Here is a 25899-nt window from a genome sequence, read left to right on the forward strand (position 1 = left end):
GTATTCGAAAATCCGTGATTCAAACTGAATTAGATCTTAAAAAAGAATTGCATCTAATAATTCAGCGTTTATGGAAGCTCTTAAATCAGATTTTATTTTAAGCGCGGAAAATAAACGCTCTACTGAGACTTGCATTGATGGTAACGCAATGACGGTCAAAGCTGAATTTTTAACGATTTCTGGGTATCGCATTATTGCTATCACATCCAATTTTGAAGCATGGTCAATTTTATCAACTTTTTTCCGACCATGTGGTTATGCCGTCTCCCCACCACGCAAGTTGGGAGGGATAGGAATGTGGCGGTCGTGTGTCTCGAAGTCGCTAGGTCTGGAGCAATCGCTCGTGCGACCGCAGACGCGCGTGTCAACGTATAAGTCGCTACAAAAGGAACACTGCCATTGATTAAAAACAAATGGTTGGTTATTATGATATTTTGGTATACAATTTACGTGATATTTTTATACATATTGGAAATGTTGTCGAATTCTGAATTTTAATGACAGGATGCAGGGCCGGCTCTAGGTTATTTGGCCCTTCAGGCAAAAACTAAATTCGCGCCCCCCCCCCCTATTAATACTTTAATAGCTCATTACATTAGCTCAAAAATATAATTCAAATTAAAGTAATCTATTATTATATTTGACACGATACTATTTTTTTGCGATTGTGGGTATTTAAGAATTTGTAGTTTTTTTCGTCGCGATTTTTTACGCGAGAAAAATCTAAAGAGTACAAAGTAGGGTGTACCAAAAAAACTAATCTCCTTGGTGAAACTCACAATGAGAAATGTCAAATGCCAAGTGAGAGTACAAAATTATCTATCAAAAACTTTGCGAAACTCAACAGCCTTCAATAGGGCGATGCTCGAGCATGCAATCTGTTCAACATTGCCATAGAAAAAATAGTTCGAGATGCCAAACTGGATATAAACAGCAGTGTGTATAATAAATCGATAAAAATCTTCGCCAACGCTGATGACATAGATATAGTGGCGATATCAAAACAGGCACTAATAAAAGTCTTTAACGCTATTGAATCATCAGATAGAAAAGGTGCAGATCGATGAAACAAAAACAAAATACATGTAGATTGTGCCTAGTTTGAGGAGCCAGTATCCTGAAAATCTCGAAATGAACAAGTACACTTTTGAGTGTGTCAGTGAATTCATGTACCTTGCAACCCTGTTAACAGCTACAAACGATGTCAGCAAGGATATCAAGAGACAAATAGTGTCAGCAAATAAATGCTATTTTAGCCTAATAAAACAAATCAAACCGTGGTACAAAAATATTGCTCTACAAAACATTGATCAGACCAGTTCTGACATACGGTTCAGAGAGCTGGACACTTATCATGGCTGACGAAAGGATGCTTGCCATATTCGAGAGGAAAGTGCTCATCAGGATATATGGCGCTATATACGAAAGCAACGAGTGGCGTATGCGAAACAATTGGGAGCTCTACAACCTTTTTTTCCGTAAAGTTTGAAGGCGTTGTGAGGTACTATTATAAAAACTGCTCAATAATTCTACGTATTTAGACCAAACGTTGGTTAGGAACTGTCAACTCCAGAGATATGATGGCGCTTATCAAAACCGGTATTATTTTATTTTTTCTGATTACAATTACCAATCGAAATTAATGATATCCCACGCTTTAATATATTGCTTTTTACTGATATCACTGCTTTATCATATTCAGTCACGTTCAAATGAAAACGAAATATTTAATTTTCATAAGACGATCACACGTCCTCCTATGAAAATTGCTCTTAAAATTGCCCCCAATTTTGGCCTCCTTTAACCTTCTTTTGCCTTTCTTTTGACCTTCTTTTAACCTTATTTGTCCTTGCACAAAAAAATCCAAAAAAAAGTTTTTTTTAGCTCTTACCTAAAAAATTTCAGAGATGACCTTTGAACAAAATTTACTAGTTAATTAGGTAGGTGTTTTTATTAAGTATTAAATTTCCTCTTTGCAGAACCTGACATTGAAAACGAAAAAGAAATGCTTCCTTCCGTTGACATGATTCAATGTAAAGTCGAGGTAATGAAACATGCTATTTGTTATCGTACTTGTGGATACATGTGATCTAAAATAGCGTTCTTTTTAAGTTCTTAAATGTAAAACGCGAATATTATAACAGTGAAGATACATTCAAAGATGACGTAGACGACTTGTTTGAAATAGGTTTGACATCCATATAAATATAAATATATGCATTTTAATAAATGTTAATTATTGATTATTATGATTTCAGAAACGCATGATGTTAAAGATATATTTAAAGAAAACACTATCGGTGTGGACGCATTATCTCGCCAAGTTTATAACGTCACTAAAGTAATAGTCGAGTAAATTTTTAAATTGTATTTATTTAAATATTTTTACTAACTAATATAATGTTAATTTTAGAGATCAGAAAGTGAAAAGTGTACTAAAGTTCAACGTTTACATGACTATTATTCTAAATTTGATTGTAGCATATGTGGAAAAGTATACAAAACTAAACAACAAATTTCACGACATATGCAAACTCACAGTGAAATTCGTGATTTTGAATGTAAAAAATGTGGAAAAACATTCATGTACAAATACACTCTTTTAAACCATATGAAGTCTCATAGTAATGCTCGTGACTTTGAATGTGAAAAATGTGGGAAGGCATTCAATTGTAGACAAAATCTTTCACGACATATAAAAATTCATAGTGATGTTCTTAATTTTGAATGTGAAAAATGTGGAAAATCATTCAATTGTAGATCCAGTCTTTCACAACACATGAAATCTCACATAAATTTTAATTTATTTAAATGTGAAAAATGTGAAAAATCATTTAATTATAAACAAAATCTGTCTCGACATATGCAAACTCATATCAATGTAACTTTATTTGAATGTGAAAAATGTGGAAAAGGATTTACTACTAAACAACATATTTTACGTCATATGCAAACTCATAGTGATGTTCGTGAGTTTGAATGTGATAAATGTGAAAAAACATTCAAGTATAAATACACTCTTTTAACCCATATAAAAATCCATAGCGATGTTTGTGACTTTGAATGTAAAAAATGTAAAAAACTATTCAAATTTAAAAGCCAACTTTTACAACATGAGCAAACTCATAGTGAACTTCGTGATTTTAAATGTGAAAAATGTGGAAAAGCATTTAATTGTAACCTTAATCTTTCACGACATATGAAAACACATATAAATTTTAATTTATTTGAATGTGAAACATGTGGAAAAGCATACACAACTAAACAACACATTTCACGACATATGTTAACTCATATCGATATTTGTAACTTTGAATGTGAAAAATGTAAACAACCATTCAAATCTAAATATACTCTTATAAACCATATGAAAACTCATAGCGATGTTCGTGAGTTTGAATGTAATAAATGTGGAAAAGCATTAAGTTGTAGACAAAATCTTTCACGACATATGAAAACTCATATAAATTTTAGTGCATTTGAATGTGAAAAATGTGGAAAAGCGTTCAATTGTAAACAAAATCTTTTACGACATATGAAAACTCATATAAATTTTAGTGTATTTAAATGTGAAAAATGTGGACAAGCCTTTACAACTAAACAACATATTTCAAGACATATGCAAACTCATAGTGATGTTTGTGATTTTGAATGTAAAAAATGTGGAAAAGCATTCAAATATAAATACACTCTATTAAATCATATGAAAACTCATAGTGATATTCATGACTTTGAATGTAAAAAATGTAAAAAACTATTTATATCTAAAAGCCAACTTTTAAGACATATGCAAACTCATAGTGATGTTCGTGATTTTGAATGTGAAAAATGTGAAAAAGCATTCAATTGTAAACAAAATCTTTCTCGGCATATGATAACTCATAGCAATATTCGCGACTTTGACTGTGAAAAATGTAAAAAACTTTTTAAATCTAAAAAACAACTTTTACAACATGTGCAAACCCATAGCGATATCCGTGACTTTGAATGTGAAAAATGTAAAAAATTGTTCAAATCCAAAAACCACCTTTTACAACATATGAAAACCCACAACGATGTGTATGATTTTGAATGTGAAAAATGTGGAAAGGCATTCAACCGTAAACCAAATCTTTTACGACATTTGCAAACTCATTAATATTAGTTAATTTGAAAGTGAAAAATGTTGAAAAGCATTTAAAAATAGACTACTTGTTTCAAGACATATGCAAATTCACAGCAGTGTTTGTGATTTTGAATGTGAAAAATGTGGTAAAGCATTCAATTGTAGAAAACCTTATTTGGTAATAAATCAATACATGATCTTTTCTAGAACAAGAATAGCAATTAATTTTGATTATGAAATGGATAACAATGTGATTCATTGCACAGAAGCGGTATCAGATTTGGGAGTCCTATTTCGAATGGACTACAGATTTCATCAACATGTATATATTACAAAATAAATACAATAAAACATCCTAAAATGTAGAGATTTGTGTTGCGATATTCACATCAATTAGAGCTTGAGGGCACTGTGTACCTTGTATAATCAACTAGTGCACTGTACCCTTGAGTATTCTTCTCTGATCTGGTTTCATAATAATACAACTAACTCACTTTTACTAAAAAAAGATTAAAAATATGTGTCTAAGATACCTGTACATAAGGAAACATAAAAATTAATCATATTTTTTTAGCAAGTAAACAAGATAAGTTTGAACAGCAATCTCTACAATTTAATAAATTGGGTATGGTAATTTGTTTCTAATTTGTAATAATGTTTATATTATTGTAAATATAAATAGGCATATATTTTTTCTTTATATAGTTCTCAACATTCAAAGCAATGCGGTATTATTGAATCACATCCCTTGAGTTTGTATTCCTCAATATCATGAAATTTCATAATTGTTGTTCAAATTTAAAGGTTATATATTGTAGTATGTATTTTTTTACAAGTTTTTTACAATAATTATTTAAATATATATATATATATATAATTAAAATGCAATAAAAAAAAATTATTCGTTTTTGACTGAAATATCCTGTGTGTGAAGTAGTTAATACTATTTAAAATTACTGTAACCTAAAAACTACTAGACGAACTTTCTTAAAAACTCAAATATAGTTTTGAAATGATTATAAATATGATATGATGCTATATTTATTTTTCAAACTTGCTTACGTAAATGTATATTATTATTATTATTACTACGTACGGAAAAGTAGAACTCATTTGATTTTACTAGCACATGCCAGAGAAATTATATTTTTACTTGTATATGTATCTTTCGGTTAAAATGTATTCCGACATAATTTCACTGTAATAACATACTTTTAAAACTATTTTCTGGATAGATATTTTTTACGTTTTCTTTGAAATTTAATGGAGGGGGGGAGAATAATTTCAAATTTTTTCATGGGGCAAAAGTTGGCCAGTCAGTATTTTTTTTTTAATATTTAGATATCATTAAAATTCATAATAATTCATCAAATGACATTAACTTTCTTGGGCAAATACATTTTACTTGGGCAAAAAAGGGGGGGCAATCCCCTCCCTAACTGTGCCCTTAAATGACGTCTTTGATTGGAATTAGACTCGATTGAGAGGCAAATTCTCGAGTTGCACAGCCTAAATATACGTAGTATGTGAAAATATTAATACATCTATAAGAACAAAAACTGCTTCAAAATATTTCATACAATGTAATAAAATTTTATTTTATTAAAAAATCTTATTATACACAAAACGCGCAATAATCCATACGTGAATCATACTTTATTTTCTATAAAATTATATAAAATAAACGAATTATATTTTTTTTATAATTTCTATCAATATTTTGCATTCATCTGTATTTATTTTAGCTAAAAAAATCTCCTTTCGTGGGTTTAACTATTGCCCACGCAGAAAGGGTCAGCTGTAGACGATAAATATATACATTCCACAACAGAATAGGTAGAAAAGAATTCCGAAAAGTTTGGAGGCTTTGTGAGATACTATTCTAAAAACTGCTCAATAATTCGTACTATTTGGACCAAACGTTAGGAACTGTCAACTTCTGACACAATGGCACTTATCAAAATTGGTATTATTTTATTTTTTTCGATTACAATTGACAATTGAAATTAAGAAAATAACTGTCATGTTTTGCTTTTTACTAATATCAGTGCCTCGTTATATACAGTTATGTTCAAATGGAAACGAAATATATATATTATATATTTTATTTTGAATGATATACATTACACTTCTTGCTATATTTTTACTAGCTAATTAGATGTATCTAAGTATTAAACTTTATCTTTTCAGAACCTGACATCGAAAATAATAAAGAAACGCATCCTTCCATTGACACAATTAAAATCGAGGTAATGAATCGTGTTATTTGTTAAAGTACTTGTTAACTAGGGATGCCAAATTACTCGACATTATAATACAAAGGTAGTCGAGTATTTCAAATTTTAATATCCTGAAACCCGGCTGTAGTTTTGCTAATTTGAGATATAAAAAATATAATATATTATCTTGGTGCAAACTGCTCCGGTATTAATTTTAAAAATAAATAAAATCAAAATTTCTTTTATACATTTATTTATTGCTAATAAAATAATATCAAAATTACTAATCCATTTAAAGTTTCGAGTTGTCATTTATTTCTAGTATTTGTTTTTACGTAGAAAATATTCTTTCATTAAAGGTGATGTCAGTTAGATCGATTTTAGAGAATTGTATCATTCTCTATTTCTTATTCAGCAGGACGATTTGTGGGAGAATCCTCCCAGTTTTTGAAGAGTTTGTCCAAATCATTAGTTTTTCTTGTTTTTTTCACTGACATAAATGAGTTTGTGTATTGATACAATTCTATATATCTACACAAGTAATTCCATAATTATTTGGCAAACTGTTTTATTGAGAAAAAATCGTTGGCTTTTGGATAAACTTTATTTTCAAGTTTATCCAAATTATTTTCATTAATTTTTTTATTGCTGATTTAATTGGTTCTGTGATCGTTAAAATTTCTTGCAAAACCCATACATTTTCTTCTTTATTTATGTAAGTCTGCCCCAATTTATTTATAGAATTTTTTATTTTAAATTTCTTATGATCAAATAAGGGATTGCCATCGCGTTTTACAATCCATCATTAAACACAATGTTTTCTTTCTTTCATTCTTCCATAAAATTTGATTTCCGATCTTAGATTTAAAAAATAATTGCTTACTTTCATCTAATATTTTTTACATCGGGACGAATCTTGAATGCTTAAAATAAATCCGTCTCATAATTTATATTTCCGTCAATATAAAACGCATTATCTTCATTTTGAGGGTAGCCTTTATTTTCATCGCCAGTATTGATTTCTTCGCTAGAATCTTCTTGGTCTGAAGCAAAGAAATATTCAGAAATTTAAGAATTTATACCAATTTGATTATAAAAACTTTTATTGATTAACAGCATCAATATAGTTTCTATATTTTACCATAACTGCAGCCCAGTCATGATTCGAAGCAACAATATTTGCTTCAATTCACCTGAGTACTCGAAAACATAGTAATAAATGCAGGTACTCGGGTTGGCACCCTTACTTGTTAACATATGTTATCTATAATAGCGTTCTTTTTCTAGTTCTCAAATATAAAACGCGAATACCATAGCAGCGAAGATACATTTAAAGACAATGTAGACGACTTATTTGAAATAGGTTGGATCATTCCTATATATATATATACATATATAAATATGCTATTGCATTTTAATAAATGTCAATTATTGATTTTTATGATTTCAGAAATGCATGATGTGAAAGATGTACTTAAAGCGAATACTACCAGTGTGGATATTTTATCTCACCAAGTTTATAACGTCACTGAAGTAATATTCAAATAAGTTTTAAAATTTTATTTATTTCGATATTTAAACTAACCAATTAAATTTCAATTTTAGAAACCAGAAAGTGAAAATTGTACTAAAGTACAACATATGCAAGACTATTCTTATAAATTTGATTGTAGCAAATGTGGAAAAGCATTCAAAACAAAATATCAAATTTCACGTCATATGCAAATTCATAGCGATGTTCGTGATTTTAAATGTGAAAAATGTGGAAAAGCATTCAATTGTAGACAAAATCGTGCACGTCATATGATAACTCATAGTGATATTCGTGATTTTGAATGTAAAAAATGTGGAAAAGCATTCAAATATAAATGCACTCTTTTAATCCATATGAAAAATCATAGCGATGTCTGTGACTTTGAATATAAAAAGTTATTCAAATCTAAAAAACAACTTTTACAACATGTGCAAACTTATATAGGCGTTCGTGATTTTGAATGTGAGAAATGTGGAAAAGCATTCAAATGTAGGCAAAATCTTTCACGACATATGCTAACTCATAGCGATATTCGTGACTTTAAATGTGAAAAATGTAAAAAACTATTCAAATCTAAAGACTGTCTTTTTCAACATGTAAAAACTCATAACGATATTTGTAATTTTGAATGTGAAAAATGTGGAAAAGCATTCAATAGTAGACAAAATCTTACACGACATATAAAAACTCATATGAATATTAATTTATTTGAATGTGAAAAATGTGGAAAAGCATTTACAACTAAACAACATATTTCACGACACATGAAAATTCATAGTAATATTCGTGATTTTGAATGTGATAAATGTGGAAAAACATTCAAATATAGATGCACTCTTTTAATCCACATGAAAACTCATAACGATGCTTTTGACTTTGAATGTAAAACATGTTGTAAACTATTAAAATCTAAAAAACAACTTTTACAACATGTGCAGACTCACAGCGTTTATCGTGTTTTTGAATGTAAAAAATGTAGAAAAACATTCAATAGTAGATCAAATCTTACACGTCATATAAAAACTCATATACATTTTAGTGTATTTGAATGCGAAAAATGTGGAAAAGCATTCACAACTAAACAATATATTTCACGACATATGAAAACTCATAGTGATATTCGTGATTTTGAATGTGATAAATGTGGAAAAGTATACAAATATAAATGTAGTCTTTTAACCCATATACAAACTCATAATAGTAAAAAAATATTAAAATCTAAAAACTAAATTTAAAATGTGCAAATTTATGGCGATGCTTAATATTTTGAACGTGAAAATGTGGAAAAACATTCCATTGATAAAATCTTATACAACATATGAAAATTCATATCAATATTAGTTTAACATATTTCAGCACATGCAAACTTATACTGATATTGGCGACTGAATATGAATAATGTGAAAAAGCATTTAAAACTAGTCAAATGTATTCTTAAAATTATTTTAATAATTATTAGTGTATTTAAAAGTACTAGTTTTTACTTTCGCCCAATACAACTGTGTTTTGGCCAGGAGTAACTTTGACCAAGCCGAGCGTGAAGCGAATTACGAATCAATATAGGTGATACCCACAGAATAGAAGAATCAATTCCAGCTCCCCACGGTACATCTGCCGTTATTTAATCAATATTTATTATAAAAAACAAAACATTGAAATACATTTAAAGTATGCTTAATATTTTGTTCTGGAACATATTCACCGTCTACTTCAAGATCTGCTTCCCATTTGGTTGGAAGACAGTCGATTTCACGTGCAAAAAAGAGCCAATCCTCGACCCTATGTATGCCTTAACATCAATCATCAAATCATCCATAATAATATTTAAATTATTTAAATATCAAAATTTAAAAATAAAAAAGGCCCAAAATCGTAATTTAAGAATGTAAATTCATTTCAGGGATGAACAACCCGTTTTAGCATTATATAGTATAAATAAACTAGGTTTCAAAAAAATCATTTTTACAATATTTATTTATAGAATAGTTAACAAGAAAAAGTATCAGTATGATTCTCGGCATTGCAATGCAATGCTGTTGATAAATATATATAATCGGTTTTGTAATATCTAAGGCAGTTCAACAATGTGTAACATTGGGGTATTATTGTTTAGCATCTGCAATCATAAACAATTTAATTAAATTAAGACAAGAGTATTATTATACCTGTATGCTAAATTCAATAACATGGATGCAACGGATACATGTCAAAACTAACCATCATAATGTTATCGGCTAAACGTTAATGTGACATAACGCTCCCCGACAAAATGTTAACACAACATAATGTTAACATTTATGTATATAAATTAATGTTATTTATTAAATAATAAATTAATATGGTATTCTGTTATAATAAATGAATATGTATTCTATTAATTTATAAAATATTAAATTTACAGGGTAGGTGTATTACTTAATTTTGCAACCAGTGAACATTTTTTAAACAAATTTAGAATTTTATATTAAAAAGTGTTGTACTTCACAAAAAGTTTATAATCAAAATAAATAAAAGGCAAAATTGCACTTATTTTTATTTCAAATAAGTTTTATTAGTTGAAAACAAATCAATAATAAATAAAATACGAGGATTGAAAATCGATATTTTATTAACTTATAATTAACTATTATAATCAAACAAATTGCGGCTCATGTGTAATTTATGGGTGTTAATTACACATGTGTAATTGATGGGTGTTAATTACACATGAGCCGCTGCGATAGTATTTCTATTAAAATATATGCGAGTGGACGAGGCACCATCGGCCGTTGTCTTCCCGTAAAGGCTAACCAAAAGAATTTACGTCAGTGTTACCAAAGTGTCGCCAAGTTTTGGTCATAATGAATGAATAAATAAATATATAAATAGTCCCCCACAAAACCAACTGTTTTAAAACTGAAAATTATAAGCTTTGTCTATTCGGCCAATTAACTGTAACGTCTTATGTTATTTCTGTTAAGCAAATATAGTTTAAGGGTTTCTAGCCCTTAGGGGGTGTGATTTCGCAGCCAAAAAGACGCTGTTGGAAACTGGTAATAATTTATTATATAATATTACATATATTGCGACAAACTATGGTGGCTGGCGGAGTGATGATGTTCAGTGAATGGTCATCGAAAGTCTTATAGTTGTGGCAGCGCCAGTGTAGTCGAGTTTCATTCCTCTCTGCTGCAGTGATCGTCTCCGGGAATCCCTCTCTGGCCCTGACCGTATGCTGTCTCTCGTCTCAGGCTGTCTGCCCTCTTCTCATTAGAGACCAGCTTCAAGTATCAAGGTTTGCAAAGCTAGCTGACGAATCACAACCATGCAGCGACCATCTAGTCAATCGTTGCACTCGTTTCTTCGAACAACAAAACATGTCCACGCCTCTAGAAAGTGACGTTTGCTCCCGGAGGTCGAATGGTGCAACGGGAATATTGTGGGTTTACTGTGCTTTTTGTCGTCCGGTGACATATTCTTTCTGTGCCCATTACGCAACAAATAAATATTCTTTCTGTGCATCGGAGAGTAATTACGCGTGTTATTTATGTTGCCCTTTTTTTGTGGACGTAACGAGAGCTTTTGTTGTAGTCCATTCTTTTACAGTCTTTTGTCACGTTCATCCTTATTATGTCGTGGTTACGGAAATCAAGTGCGCGTGTTTCAAGAAGAACCCTCACAATACAATGTTATCAAAGTAAAGGGTTCAAAAATATTTTTTTAGTATCCCTTATAAAAGAGCGACTCGATGATAACCATATATTTTACTCTCTGCACCTCATTGCTCTTCTATGCACACTTTGGTGTGCTACTATTATATTCTTTGTTGCGTGGTTAGCGTACAGTTGTTTTCACTGCTGTTTTTTAGCGTTGATGCGTAAATTTAATAAATAATTATATTACAACAAACAACCACTATGTAGTTATTTTGATTTACTATACATTTTAAAATGCTTATAGTTAATTTGAATTAAGATACATTTTAAAATTATTTGCGAAAGATAATTGTTATTTAAGTAATATTCAAAACCACACTGCATATTATAAAAATAATAAAAAAACAACAGAGAATGAAATTACATAATCAATTAATTTATTACTAACCTAATTATCAAACGTGCTTCTGAAAAAATACAAGTCCGAGAAAATTTAATAATAATTGCTTTATTTGCTGATATTTTCCTCGTTGCTAGCTAACATTGCCAACGAATTATTTCTTGATATTTTTCATAGCTTGGTAATTCAAGATCAAGGGTTCGAATCTCACGTAGGTTCACTATTTTTTTAATTTTCTTTATTGTTTGAGAGATAGTAGTTAATTATTATCACATATTTTAATTTCTTTCGGCTATCTAAGATTGTATTATGTATAAATATTGAGGTTAATAATGGCTATTAAATGAACAATTGCGATTTTCCAAACGTATGAAGTGGAAAAAATTGTACATTTCAATTTGAACCTATTACATGCAACCTAATAAGGCAATCTACTTAACGTCTAGTCACACATGATATGAGAGAATATCGTATTGATTTGTTCTTGTCCAGGAATTTCAGTTTGCGGACCCATTGTGGTATTTAATAAAATTATTATTGTAAAAATTGTAAACATTTTTTTATGTAATGTGCATTAGCGAGAAGCCATTATGATCTACACATGTTTTTAAATAAATAAATATTAAAAACTAAATAATTATATTTTCTAAATAAACTTTATTATTTATTAAAGCACATTGGAATTTTATATTATACAAAACTTGACATAAAAAATCTTCCATATTATAGAATGTTAGATGTTTGTTTAATAATAACACATTACCGTAAGTAATTTATTAATTTAGTTTTAACACATAATATAATGACTAAATCAATCATTAAAAATTAACAGTGAGATTTCATCATTTTATTATAAGAATATGTATATAAGTCAATACAATCGTTAAAAAAGAAATCATAGAAATTGTGAAACAAAAAAAAAAACGTATCTATCACATGCCCCTTATTCACCAATCTAAATTATCTGGAAGACCGCCAGGGTATTCTCCTGTGAGGCAAGCAGTACAATGACCACCAGGTCCCCCACCAGGAGCAACCATTTTATATCTCACAGCGTGAACGAGCCCCTCCACGCTTAAATACTTTAAGCTATCAGCTCCTATAATTTTAAACACAAATTAAATATGATTTTGAATTATTCCTTTAATACTTTGTCATTATTTGTGACTAACCAACATGTTTTGCTAGTTTAGCTGGACTCATTTTATTAGCGATGAGCTCTTCGCGAGTAGGAATGTTTATACCCATATAGCAAGGGTATTGCAGAGGCGGACTTGCAATACGAACGTGCACCTCTTTTGCACCGGCGTCCCGTAGCAATTTTATAATTGGTCCAATGGTATTTCCGCGTACGATAGAATCGTCGATTAATACAACTCGCTCTCCAAAAACGTTTGCCGATAAAGCACCGAACTTCTTGGCTACTCCGAGCTGACGTAATCTAGTAGAGGGTTGAATGAACGTGCGTCCCACGTAACGATTTTTACACAATACTTCCATGAAAGGTATTCCGGACTAAAAAAAAGACGATTATTAATCTTATTTTATTTAAAATACATAATGTTGTATAGTGCAATACCTGTCTGGCATATCCGTGCGCAGCAGCTGTCCCCGATTCAGGAACTGAACTAACAATATCAGCGTCTATAGGCGCTTCTCTAGCGAGTTCCCTACCGCATTGCATTCGCACTGAATAAACCATTTGCCCCTCGAATATACTATCACTTCTTGCAAAATATACATATTCGAATATACAAAATGCGTGATGTTTATTAGGAGGCGGGTGCAATCTGTCAACGGATCGAGGACCGTCTCTCGTTAACTCGACTATTTCCCCTGGTAAAATTTCACGATCGTATCTCGCTCCGATTGAAAGAAAACCACAAGATTCAGAAGATACGACCCATCCTTCAGTGGTTTTTTGATTGCCTATATTACATTCATGGGTCAATATAAAATACTTACTAATACAGTCACTAAAATATGTTACAAACCTATTGACAAAATTCTTCCCAAGCACAACGGTCTGTTGCCATATGGATCTCTAACACAATATATTCTGTCTTTCAACATAATGACTAAGGAATAAGATAGAGGCGCTAAGTGCATTAGATTTCGGATTCTCGCAGGCCAATTTGGTCCGTCAGCTCCTTCTTCTTCGGCAGGACTCACGCAAAGAGCTTGTGTAATCAATTCTGAATCGGAGTGCGTCGATAATCCAACGCCACGCGCCAATACCTACAATTAAACATTAATTCATATAACACTAAAATAAACACAAAAACATTTCTATACCAACCATTTTACGTAAACTATCACAATTGACGAGCTGTCCATTATGAGCTAAAGCTAAAACACCATGTGCTGTATGGACGACAAATGGCTGACAATTTACTTCTTCTGATGCAGCAGATGTAGAATATCTAAAACATGGAAAAAGTTTAGTAGTAAGAAAAAGTAAAGTTCCATAGTATATTAAAAATTAATGGAATTGGGAAATTTAAATGATCTTGGGAGATAACTGATTTTATGAACCCACTTCCTAAAATAGTTGAAAGACTACATTTTTTATAATTTATGAAAGTGTAATTTGAATAGCAAAAATACCAACACCAAGTTGGCGTCGTTCATATACTCTGAGACAAATTTAAAGAAGAATTTAAAACTTTTAAGATACACAAACCGTGCGAGCTAATCCTCATTTTAAATTATATTTGGATTTTATTAGTAAAGACGATGCAATTTATTTTATTTTTATTTTTATTCAACTTTCTTTTAAGACTGTAAAATAATTTATTACTTTCAAGAGTTCTCCATAAAGACAATGTATGTAAATTAAGATCCCAAGGCGGGAAATTGTTAGCTGACATAAACATAGTTTCGAGATGTTTAGACATTTGCAAAATTTATTTTCTTTAGTGTCCTCGAGTGCAACAGAGTAATTTATCGAATAGATGGTATCAGTGGTATAGTTCTAAAAAATAACTACTAGAACGCTACTGCCCTTTAGACTAATCAATGAGATTTCAGTTTATGTGAAGTCGGAGACAATTAGTTATTTTGTTCGATTGACGGTAGTTGTGTTGGGAGTGTGCTGTTTAAAAATGTATTGTCGGTGGCTATTCAATTGGGCTAAATATAAAATAACAGATTTTTCAACAAATCATACCAGAACAACATTTTGGCGTGTTCCGGCCCCCATTATACCACTGGTTTGTATTCAATATAACCCACATTTATAATGGGAGAGAGGAAAGAATGACTAATAGAAAATTATAAGTACCTCTGTTTTAATTATACTTTTAATATGGTAAAAAAAATAGGAGGCAATTTATTTCAAGTTTTATCCGACTTTCTTGAAAATCTTATTTTCAACTACACTGAGAAATATATCTTTTTCAGTGTCCTAGAATGCAACTGAGCAATTTCTTGTACAGTTGGCATTCAATTATAACACACACTTATATTGGGAGAGAGGATAAGATGCCCAATAGAAGATTGAAGTGTACTTCTGTTTTAAGCAGAACCCTAAGGAGTTACTATATTGTATGATGAGTTAACATATAGAGACATACATATTATTACCCTAAAGTAAGAACATGTTAACTGACATAAATCTAATACAAAGTTATTTTAGGTATTTTCATCTTTGATATACACATTTCTTTCAATTTTTAACAAAAAAACTGTAGTTAATTTAAAACAGCATAACCATCATGAAATGAGTTTGTTCAATAATAAGTGGTAATGTAGTGAGTTAAAGTTTTATTGCTTTGATTTGTTTTACTATTTTTTTGTGTTTGTATGTTTTAATAATTTATTTGCAAACTTCTATACTATTAAATTTCGTTAATTTATTTTATATATTTTTTTATAAATTAGTCGGCTTTTGTGGATTTTTTTATATCAAAGGCTCTCTATATTTTTTATAAAATTATTGTAAAATATTTTTTTCTTCTGTTCATTTATTTCGTATTCTTTAATTTATTGCTATTATTTTTTATAAAAATCATTTACATTAAATCAAATTAAAAAAATATTATATAAATATAAAGTTTTTTATTAATTATTTCTTTAGTTATATACATATGTATATCTATATAACTATCCCGGGTACCTTAAAACAGGGAAAGATCGACGACCGTACATGTATGGCGATACCGCTCAAAGGGCTAAAGGCATTTTTAACTATTTCTTTAATTTAAGAAGCGCATGTATTATGTAGAACTTTACCTCATTTTTTCAGTACAATAATATTTTTCACATCATCACATATTCACAGCAAAATACATTGCCATAAACTATATATTTGGCCCCCATGAAAAAGTTCAACAACAAATTTTGTTGATATAAAATATTTTAGTATTACCGTGTATGACCGATGCCAAGATTTCCTTTTAATTTTCTTATAGCCTCATCGTTGAATATATTACTAATCAATCCCATTCCTTTATGAATATGAAATGATCGATTACACGTTCCTTCCGATGTAACGATACCTGCTGATTCTTGACCTCTGTAATATAAAAATGAAATAAAAGCAATAGTTGTATTAATTAAAAAAATAATAATTAATAAATTAAAAACCTATGTTGCAAGGCAACGAGTCCAAGACAAATCATTTGTGAGATATCAATCTGCGTAGGCCATTCTCCTGCACCGATAGCTCCAAATACTCCACATTCGTGCGTTAAACCTAATACAGGTTTCTTTTTATTATTATATGTTGATATTTACATAAATAAAATTTTAAATATGGGTTACCCGTTGTTTCTACATCGTTAATCAGTGATTTTTTATGAATTAATGCTAACGCCGGTCTCTTTTTACACTTAACGTCGTTATTTTTGTGCGAATACAGACTTTTGATTATGCTGCTGGTCTGTTGGTGAGATTCCTCAATATTAATTTTTGAAATTGCAGAGTTTATCAGATCGGGTTCTTTATCGGTTCCGGTAATTAGATCCATCGTTGATTATACTGAAAGAAAGAACATGATGATGCAAAATATTATCGGCCGTTGATATCGAAATTGAAAATTATATTACAACAATGGAAGTTATAGACTATTAAATGAAAATTGTATATAAAATGATTTACGTCATTTGCATCTTTTAAACTATTACAAAAACATATTTTGAAACGTTTTCGATAAAGGTTCTTATCTAATAGCTGCAAAATATTATGCAACGAACAAACAAAAAGAAGATTATTCTCATGCGTTTCCAATATATTATTTACGTATTTGTTCTGAATAACAACTGGAGCAATAACATCTACAATTGTTTGTGTATTATAATCAACTAGCGATTATAAGCGATGGAAGCAAAAGCTAAATAAAAACACAAAATGAATTAAAAATAAATAATTATAATTTTCTAATACCTTATATTTTATTTTTAACTCGAATGTCGTTTTCCTTTACTAATCTTCAAACGAAGCGATAAAATTAGTATCATCACAGGCGATGCATTCAGATATTATAGTATATACTATATTTGACGAGTTTTTTGCGAAAGGGTCTCAATCTACCGGCTATTGGCCTCGAGCGTCTCGAAAATCTCACCAGTCTGCTAAAAGTAAATAGAGAAAATAAAAGTATCCATTAAATACAAAATAATCGAGTCGTAAAACAAATAGTTTCGTGTAACATTTTTGACCATGATCTATAATTTCATTGATTCAAGGAAGTAATAGTTCGCGACGTGCGAAATATTGAATAAACAGTGACGTAGCTTCAGCTTTATAAAAAGCTGAATATTATTTATTTAATATATCTTTTATCAGGCATTTTTAAACTTAGACCCTTTTGATATATTTTTTACAGTTGTATTATATTATATTAAATGACATTTGCGTTTCTCCGTCAATAGATATTGCAATGGGCAAAAATATAAAAGTAAGCTTGAGGGTATTTAAGAAAGGTTAATTACTGCGTTCACTTACATGCGTTATATTTGAAACTTATTTGATTTTGCCGACAGTGCTGCGTTATGGCCAAAACTAAAGTTGGCGCAAAATTTAAATTTGCGTAAAGAGTTTGACGTTTACCCGCCAAAGAGCCGACAAACACTCGCGGTATTCTAGAGTGTAGCTAATGGCATAAGGCGTCTGGCTTATTGTGTGCACGTTCGCAGTCGCTTGCCATTTAATTATTTATACGAGCGATGTCCAAAGTGTGGACTGCGACTTCACATTTCCATTAAAGGGGTAGTATGAAATCACTTTATTTTTATTTTATTTCAATATTAATTATACGACTTTTTTCACTACAATATTTTTTAGTCTGTTTGTATTTATTCATTAAATTGTATAATACATAAATCTACCTGATTTGTCGGAAATATTTTTCTTTATTAAAAATGTCAGTTGATTAAAGTATGACAAAAGAAATTGTCGCAATTGTATCACTTTTTATTTAATCTACTATGTCTTTTCTTAAAATTAAAAATAAACAAGTTCCCAAGTTGCAAATCCACAATAATGATTAATAGCAATAGTCCAATAAAACAATTAAAATTATAGTAAATTTCTAGTTAAGCAGTGTTTTGTAGTTGACGTCGCTTGAGAAAGTTTTAGAAAGCCGGTCATACAAATTTACACCTCTAAAGTGCGTCACACGCGAGCGGCCGATTTTGGAGGCAACCAATTAACGGAGACGCCCTCGCGGTATTAATAATTACGAGAAAAATGTCTCCCACGTGAAATTATTTAACGATTACTTAGTGATTTTTTAAAAGTAAATAATATTATTGACGCAGACATGAACGCCGAGTGATGTGTTCGAAAGATCAACAAAGATTATTTGTGTAATTGAGTTTTACCCCCCCCCCCTCCTGGAAAAAGCTAAAACGACGTCCCTAATTTAAGGTCATAAATTTTCGGGTTATCCTTCAAAGAAAATCAAAATAAAACAGTCTTGAATATTTTTTCCGAAAATATTTTAAAAATATATTTTCACCAATAGAAAAAATATCGGAATACATTTTCACTGCTATAAAATATCTATGAAACTCAATTTAACAGTTGTGAAACATCCATTTGCTATTCAACCGCAAACCTAACCTACACGAATTAATCAAAACCAACTTGACTTCAGGAAAGCTCTAAAAAAGGATATGGGCGCGCGGAACGCATTTAACGCACGCCCTTATCTCTTTTTAACCCGACGTAAATTTTACGAAAAATTTAATAATTTACATAATTATTTTTTTTGAAATACCAGCTACTTCTTTCTCTTTTTACTTCTCATATCCTTCAAAAAGAAGAAAACATATTATATCAAATAAACCAAGTTGGGTTTAATATAAGGTATTATATTCCTCTACCATACTCTCAAATAGTCCAAAGTATCAACTAATAATAAAAACCATTTGACATAAATAAAGTTTTAGTGAATCGTAAATGATGGAGTAGAAAATAAAGTCAGCATTTATAAATGTATGTAAATGCTACTTTTAAACGTTCTAAAAATAAATATTTTTATTTATTAGTTATTTTAGCTTGGATATTTTTTTTACATCATAGTTAAGGAATGGTTAAAATAATTTGTAAAAATAAATAAAATGGTTAAAATAGTTTCATTTATCACACATTTTTTATTCTATTATTTTAGTGACATATAGATTAAAATAGTTTGTAAAAAAATGTTAAATAATTAAAAAAAAATGTTAATTAATTTAAAAAATTATTATGTAAAAAAAATAGTTTGTAAATTAAGATAGTTTGTAAAAAAATGGTTAAAATAGTTTGTAAAAAATAAAATGGTTAAAATATTATAGTTAAAATAGTTTCATTTACCAAACATGTTTTATTCTGTTATTGTAGAGACATATATATTTTTGAGGATCTCCAAAAACCATTGATTCTTTTTTTTATTGTTGTTTATAATTAGTTACACGTTTATTTACTAACGTTTTACTCTAAAATTCATATTCATTAGGGACATCTACAAGTATCTACAATTTTAATCGTGGTTGAAATATTACATAAGCTACTCATATCATCAGTGTTGTATACAGACATGGCTTTGTTTTTACAAAAGCTAAGAAACTAGCTCAGGAATGGTTTAATCACTATACGTAATATGATTCAAGCCGCACAGCGCGTAAGAATTTTAATTCTCCAAAAGGACATTCGTTACTTTTCACTGAAATTAGCTAGTGCTTAATGAAAATTCCAGAAGTTTAGTTTGCGAATCTCATAAGCTCAGAAAAATCGTAACAGAAAATGAACAATGATACATTTGTGTGAGCATAAAACAATGATAAATAAGTAAACAATGATCATAATTTAAATCCGCGCGTCAAATGGATTTTCATCCTCGCAATACAATACGTTTTGTTTGGCGAAGTATGAACATGGTAATATTCTGAAACATCTCGAAAGGAACTACACGCTAACAGCTGATGAATACTGCCAGAACTCGGACAGCTGACAGAACCAGTTCGTCAAAACTAAGTTCAACGACCAAATCAAAGTTCTTTAAAATGTACCGTATTATTTTCAAAAAATTTGGAAATTTAGACAGGAAATTTTCCCGACAACATTTTTGCGTACACTAATTTTTTGAACATGAAATATTCTGGACAAAAAATATGTTCAAAATATGTTATTTAAACTAATTTACGTAAACACTTGAATTGTTAAACTTTTGAGTTTAATGTGCTATTATAATAAAATAAAATTTCAACGTAAAAAATTGAATATTTGATTTTTTAGTTAACGTATTGAACTTGAGTAAGGATATTTATTTTTTTTAGTTTGTCACTTTATCCGTCAAATACGTATGATTTTTTATTATTATTATTTATTATTTAAAGAAAAACAGTTTGAGAATCATTATTTGAAATAATAAAACCCGCTTATCTCAATTTATTTCGTTCGCGTTCGCATGGCAGCGACAAAGAACCACGTGTTTTCGTTAAAATTGCGGGGTAGAAGGGGGGCCACACGAGGTTATAAAATCACACTTAAGAGCGTTTCGTGTTCCCAGCGGCAGTGTTTCGGTGTTCGTGTCCTGATCTCTGTTCCATCATGACTTCTGGTAAGAATCCAATATACTTTTCACTTCTTTTTATCGCTAATCGACGAACAAACGGTAAAAACAAAAGTAGATTTGAAAGAAACATCATAAATCACTCGGACGTCTTTCGCGCAATTACTAGTTCGATTTAAATTATTTCAAATTTAAGAACTAATTAAATATAAATTAAAAACATGTTCAATTTTACTAACCGGATGTGTGACGTCAGTCGCCGTAGTTCAAAAAATGTTATTCAAAGTCTTATTGGATGTAGTTATGTGGTGTTGCCATTGTGCAATATTTATATAGCTAGGTATTACTACAAAATACGTTATACTAATATATATAACGTAATCATTGTACTTACATTATATACTATACTATTAATTTAAAAATAAAAAAACAAATTCCTTGTACATCTTGTTTATTTGTATAGAAATACCTCAGATTGAATCCGTTATAGAACATAGTGGTTTTCAATTTATATGGTGTCTTGGCGATCGTAACTAGTGATTTTTATTTTTTTCAAATTATGTTTTCCTAGATTTTCCCAATCTCACACATGATTATCGTCATGAATAATTAAAAACAAATCGAGCCAAGTCATTATAAATAGCTTATAATTAATTAAATATATTCCACTGAGTTACACTCTAATGTCTCACTATTAACTTAGTAGTTGTTGATCGTGTTTACCTAGTTGTAATGCATTATGCTAACACTTGTCATATTGCAACATAAAATTACAATAAATAAATAATTATGGAATACCCCAAAGCACAAAAATGTTATCTAGCATGAATATTTCTAGTTTTTGTAGTTTATAACGAAAATAACTAAAGATTTGTGGTATTTTTATGATAAATAAAATATTTCTATATTTTCATCTTTAATTTACTTTTTCTTATAAGAAATCTACAACTAAATTATTCTACAATATGTTAAGCTCTGTCTAAGGCAATTTGAACAATTCATTGAATTGTTCAAAAGATCATATCTCACTGAAAATATTTTTATCTGAGAAATACATGTCATAACCTCAAATATTGTTATTTTATAAAAAAAATCAGTAAAATATGTTTAAATGTCCACAAATTCATCGAGTAATTTCAAATAATAATATGAAACACGTGTGAACCTACAAACATATTTATATTAACTATGTAGTTAACATATTCTTGTCATAATGATGTATTTAGCTCATATAGAAAAGTATAGTTAACACATTCTTCACTTGTTAAATCTATGAAAGTCTTATTTATTAGGTTTTATAACTAATTTTAGCAATAACATGTTTAATATGTTCAAAGTGTGTAGCTCCGTACTTTAAAAACCATCCATTGAACACTCTTAACCAAACTTATGATTAAAATAAAAATATAATGAAATCATAAATTGTTAATTACTAGAACATTTCTTATACATATGTACATCTCATAGCTATTAATACTGATCTTTTCTTAAATATTTATTTTAAAATTCACATTTGTATTGCTAAACGCTATTATCAAGAACAAACGCCACCCAAAATTGATATGAACATGCAAAACAAAAATATTTTCCTTCCCGTGTGACGTGCAATTTGATTATTTGTTTTTATGACCCTTATGAGAAATTCTTAGATTACATTTTTTATTATCAATATATTTTGTTTTCTCACATACACAAAGAGTCATCAAAAGGTCAATTATTGTTTTATCAAGTGTTTTATGAATATATATGTAAGTATACCAATTAAAAATGATCCCCAGCAAAGAATGTTTATTTCATCAGACAAGAAATACACTTTGGGCGACCTCATTATCGAGGGAAAGACTAAGAAAGTATTCAACATCAAAGAGAATGCCGATATTTGTATGCTGGTCAGCAAGGATAGAATTACGGCAGGAGACGGAGTCAAAGCTCACGATTTGGAAGGAAAAGCCGTCATATCGAATCGTACAAATGCTAAAGTCTTCGATATCCTCAATTTGGCTGGTTAGTAATTTCATCTGTGTATATATATATATATATATATATACTTATTGAAGTAGTTTTTAATTAATTTATATCCACAGGTATTAATACGGCATTCATTTCTATGATGGATGATACTTCTTTTGTATCTAAAAAATGTCAGATGGTTCCCATTGAATGGGTGACGAGAAGATTGGCAACTGGATCATTTTTGAAGAGGAATCCCGGAGTACCTGAAGGCTATAAGTTTTATCCGCCTAAACAGGTATATAAATCTGAAACTATCCATGAAAAATATTATTTTTCTTGGCTATCAAATATCTTTGATTTTTTTACAACTTATTGCAGTGTTTACGTCAAAGAATATCATAGAAAACTTAAAAAATATGTATAAATGTATTTAATCTGTCATTCTGACGTAATATAAAAAAGAAGAAGTCTGGTCGAATATTTTATATAATTTTAGTATATTTTCAGAATATAATAACATTTTAAATTGTTTTATACTTATTTTAAAAGTATAATATATTATGAAGTAACTAACAATTAATAACTAACCTAATACTTAATCATACAAAATTATATATAATAAGTAAATATGATCATTTTAGGAAACATTTTTCAAAGATGATGCAAATCATGATCCTCAATGGTCTGCTGAACAGATAATCTCTGCTAAGTTCACATTTAATGGATACACCATTGGTAATTGTCATTAATTAATAATAAAAAAACACATCTCTAAAGTTAATGGCGAGTAAATAATATATATGTATATACATATATTATAAATGATTTAGCTAAAATTATTATTAAGTAAATACATACATACACATGTAAATCTAAAATTGATGTAATACACAATATCACAAAATGCTTTAATAAAATACAACAATATTATCCTCACACATCGTAAACGGTTGAACACTCACTTAATTCATATAAATTTTATGTTCTCTCTTTTGTTCTTTTAACATATGAATTACTTATATAATAATACATATGTAAGGTTTGATATTACAATTATTTTTTATAGTAATATTATTGTCACGCAACATAATCGATTGAACACTCATTTAATTCATATTACTTTTATTTACTTTCTGTTGATCTTTTAACATATGCATTACTTGTAAAATAATACATACATATGTATATAAAATTTGATATTATAATTATGTTTTATAGGTCAAGATGAAGTAGATATGATGAGACGCACAACCATTCTCGTATTTGAAGTCTTAGAAAAAGCATGGGGACTTAGAAATTGTGCTTTAATTGACATGAAGATTGAATTTGGCGTGGATAAAAATGGTATAATAAATTTAAAGTGTACCGTCTAAAAACAAGAAATATACTAAATCATTTTCAGGAAATATTTTGGTGGCTGATGTCATTGATTCTGATTCTTGGAGGTTGTGGCCATCTGGCGATAAACGCTTGATGGTGGATAAGCAGGTGTTTATTAATAAAACAATATTTTCATAAAATATATAGTATTTTAATCTCAAATAATATTCAATTACATAATCTCTTTAGGTTTATAGAAATTTAACAACTGTAACATCCAGTGATTTAGATACGGTGAAAAGAAACTTTAAATGGGTCGAAGAACAACTGGACCATTTGAAACCTGTTGTCCCTCATCTTATTGCAATTATGATGGGTTCACCTTCTGATAAAGAACATTGTCAGAAAATTGCTAAATGTACGTTGCATTATTTACCGTTATATGTTTTGGTTGTTACATAAATATAATAATTTATGATCGTATATTACAGATTGTATAGATTATGGACTCAATGTAGAGCTGCGTGTAACATCAGCACATAAAGGAACCGAAGATACGTTGACGGCTATCAAAGAACTGGAAGCTCAACCAGGATCTTTGGTTATCATAGCTGTCGCTGGAAGATCAAACGGTTTGGGCCCCGTGTGTGGCGCCAATGCAACTTGCCCAGTTATAAACTGTCCTCCTCCATCAACTTCGACTACTCAGGTTAAGTATATATATTTTTAATAAAATACATTTCCACGGAGTATTTAATATTTGGTGCTTAATTAGGATGTTTGGTCGAGTCTTTCATTGCCTTCCGGAGTTGGCTGTACCACAGTATTGTATCCTGAAGCCGCTGCTTTGGCCGCCGCCCAAATCATCGGCCAGCAAGATTATTTAGTATGGGGAAGATTGCGCGTTAAACAAATCAACACTATTTACTCTCTGAAAAAAGCCGATTCTGAAATGAGACAAATGTGCATTTAAAAATATGTATATAAATATTTCTACCATTTATAATGGAGATTATACTAAGTTTAATTGATCTAAATACTATTATATCTATTTTGTACTACTTCTTTTCACACATTCCTTTGTGGATTTATAAGGATAATCTCTCAAATATTCCGAATTGAAAACAACATTTTTTTACGTTTATATATTATCAGTACATACATATGTATGTATGTACATTATATTATGCTATTTTGTTATTTTTTAATAGTTATTAATATAGTAATGTGACTATTATACTTACATGTGCTTTTGAATCTTAAGTTTATTTGTTTAATTTCACTGCTTCTTGAAACACAATATGTAAAACTTATGCTTTTAATTAAATAAACATTATAAAAACAACTACTTTATTTTTTCAAAGAATGGAAATTTGTCTTATTGTATATTAGGTTATTACTCGTATGTGAAGTATTCATTTAAAAAAGCCACATAAGAATTTCCATTTCTAATATGTTTTCCTAAGATAAGAGTGCCTACGAATTTTATTTCGTATATTCAACCAATGTTGTAAATAACCTACTTAACAAGTTTTGCAACTTAATATTTAAAAATAAATGCAAAGAATGCAACGCTGTTGCACTTCCGAATTAATTTATTTACTCAATGTTCGGATTGTTGATTAGAGTAATAGTTAGAGTGAAAAAATGTGCATGTCCCGTTTTTAAAACTAAATTTTGATATAATTTTGTTAATGTTATATGATAAATGTATATACAAAATAAACCTAAGTAT

General features: G+C 29.5%; 4 protein-coding genes and 1 long non-coding RNA gene across 9 annotated transcripts in view; 4 read left to right on the plus strand and 1 right to left on the minus strand.

Annotated features, from left to right (window-relative positions):
* The window catches only part of LOC148236158 (uncharacterized), a 502848-nt gene that overhangs the window by 208113 nt on the left and 268836 nt on the right, over positions 1-25899 (plus strand). The gene's annotated exons all lie outside the window — the stretch shown is intronic.
* LOC148236170 (uncharacterized) lies at positions 1445-4466 on the plus strand. 2 transcript variants are annotated; one of them, XM_088184606.1, is made up of 5 exons: positions 1445-1501; positions 1980-2044; positions 2113-2188; positions 2259-2341; positions 2414-4466. In XM_088184606.1, the coding sequence occupies exons 2-5, from the start codon at positions 2006-2008 to the stop codon at positions 4136-4138; spliced, it is 1923 nt and encodes a 640-aa protein (XP_088040732.1). In that variant the 5' UTR covers positions 1445-1501; positions 1980-2005; the 3' UTR covers positions 4139-4466. The 2 variants fall into 2 exon arrangements, with proteins under 2 accessions (XP_088040732.1, XP_088040731.1); XM_088184605.1 differs by having other exon boundaries at positions 1470-1599.
* Positions 5934-9600, plus strand: LOC148236171 (uncharacterized). Of its 2 annotated transcripts, XM_088184612.1 has the most exons (5): positions 5935-6071; positions 6296-6354; positions 7612-7687; positions 7775-7857; positions 7930-9600. In XM_088184612.1, exons 1-5 carry the CDS (start codon positions 6053-6055, stop codon positions 9085-9087), a joined length of 1395 nt encoding a protein of 464 aa, XP_088040738.1. In that variant the 5' UTR covers positions 5935-6052; the 3' UTR covers positions 9088-9600. The 2 variants fall into 2 exon arrangements, with proteins under 2 accessions (XP_088040737.1, XP_088040738.1); XM_088184611.1 differs by having other exon boundaries at positions 5934-6071; positions 7612-7857.
* On the minus strand, positions 12534-21217 carry LOC148236172 (amidophosphoribosyltransferase-like). 3 transcript variants are annotated; one of them, XM_088184610.1, is made up of 10 exons: positions 21131-21217; positions 17279-17466; positions 16658-16873; positions 16481-16589; positions 16263-16409; positions 14193-14316; positions 13888-14131; positions 13473-13822; positions 13066-13408; positions 12534-12992 (listed from the first exon to the last, which is right to left on the minus strand). In XM_088184610.1, exons 3-10 carry the CDS (start codon positions 16860-16862, stop codon positions 12841-12843), a joined length of 1674 nt encoding a protein of 557 aa, XP_088040736.1. In that variant the 5' UTR covers positions 16863-16873; positions 17279-17466; positions 21131-21217; the 3' UTR covers positions 12534-12840. The 3 variants fall into 3 exon arrangements, with proteins under 3 accessions (XP_088040736.1, XP_088040735.1, XP_088040734.1); XM_088184609.1 differs by lacking the exon at positions 21131-21217 and adding an exon at positions 17840-17968 and having other exon boundaries at positions 17279-17463; XM_088184608.1 differs by lacking the exon at positions 21131-21217 and adding an exon at positions 17840-17968.
* Positions 20862-25509, plus strand: Paics (PAICS bifunctional enzyme). The gene is made up of 9 exons (XM_088184616.1): positions 20862-20939; positions 22692-22895; positions 22976-23139; positions 23486-23579; positions 24063-24188; positions 24247-24332; positions 24414-24582; positions 24656-24873; positions 24940-25509. Exons 1-9 carry the CDS (start codon positions 20930-20932, stop codon positions 25135-25137), a joined length of 1269 nt encoding a protein of 422 aa, XP_088040742.1. The 5' UTR covers positions 20862-20929; the 3' UTR covers positions 25138-25509.

This window comes from Plectrocnemia conspersa, unplaced genomic scaffold, assembly GCF_051122295.1.
Source record: "Plectrocnemia conspersa isolate PC_06_02 unplaced genomic scaffold, ASM5112229v1 ptg000004l, whole genome shotgun sequence".
Taxonomy (NCBI): Eukaryota; Metazoa; Arthropoda; class Insecta; order Trichoptera; family Polycentropodidae; genus Plectrocnemia; species Plectrocnemia conspersa.

Excerpts from the sequence above, each read along its gene's own strand:
- LOC148236170 (XM_088184605.1), top strand. The coding sequence starts at position 1,578 with ATGATGGCGCTTATCAAAACCG. Across the intron at positions 2,189-2,258 it reads AGACGACTTGTTTGAAATAG|AAACGCATGATGTTAAAGAT; the intron begins GTTTGACATCCA and ends TTATGATTTCAG. Across the intron at positions 2,342-2,413 it reads AAGTTTATAACGTCACTAAA|AGATCAGAAAGTGAAAAGTG; the intron begins GTAATAGTCGAG and ends TGTTAATTTTAG.
- LOC148236171 (XM_088184611.1), top strand. Across the intron at positions 6,355-7,611 it reads TTGACACAATTAAAATCGAG|TTCTCAAATATAAAACGCGA; the intron begins GTAATGAATCGT and ends TTCTTTTTCTAG. Across the intron at positions 7,858-7,929 it reads AAGTTTATAACGTCACTGAA|AAACCAGAAAGTGAAAATTG; the intron begins GTAATATTCAAA and ends TTTCAATTTTAG.
- LOC148236172 (XM_088184610.1), bottom strand. The coding sequence starts at position 16,862 with ATGGATCTAATTACCGGAACCGATAAAGAACCCGATCTGATAAACTCT. Across the intron at positions 14,132-14,192 it reads GTGATAGTTTACGTAAAATG|GTATTGGCGCGTGGCGTTGG; the intron begins GTTGGTATAGAA and ends GTTTAATTGTAG. Across the intron at positions 13,823-13,887 it reads GGGAAGAATTTTGTCAATAG|GCAATCAAAAAACCACTGAA; the intron begins GTTTGTAACATA and ends AATGTAATATAG.
- Paics (XM_088184616.1), top strand. Across the intron at positions 23,140-23,485 it reads AGTTTTATCCGCCTAAACAG|GAAACATTTTTCAAAGATGA; the intron begins GTATATAAATCT and ends TGATCATTTTAG. Across the intron at positions 24,189-24,246 it reads ATTTGGCGTGGATAAAAATG|GAAATATTTTGGTGGCTGAT; the intron begins GTATAATAAATT and ends AATCATTTTCAG.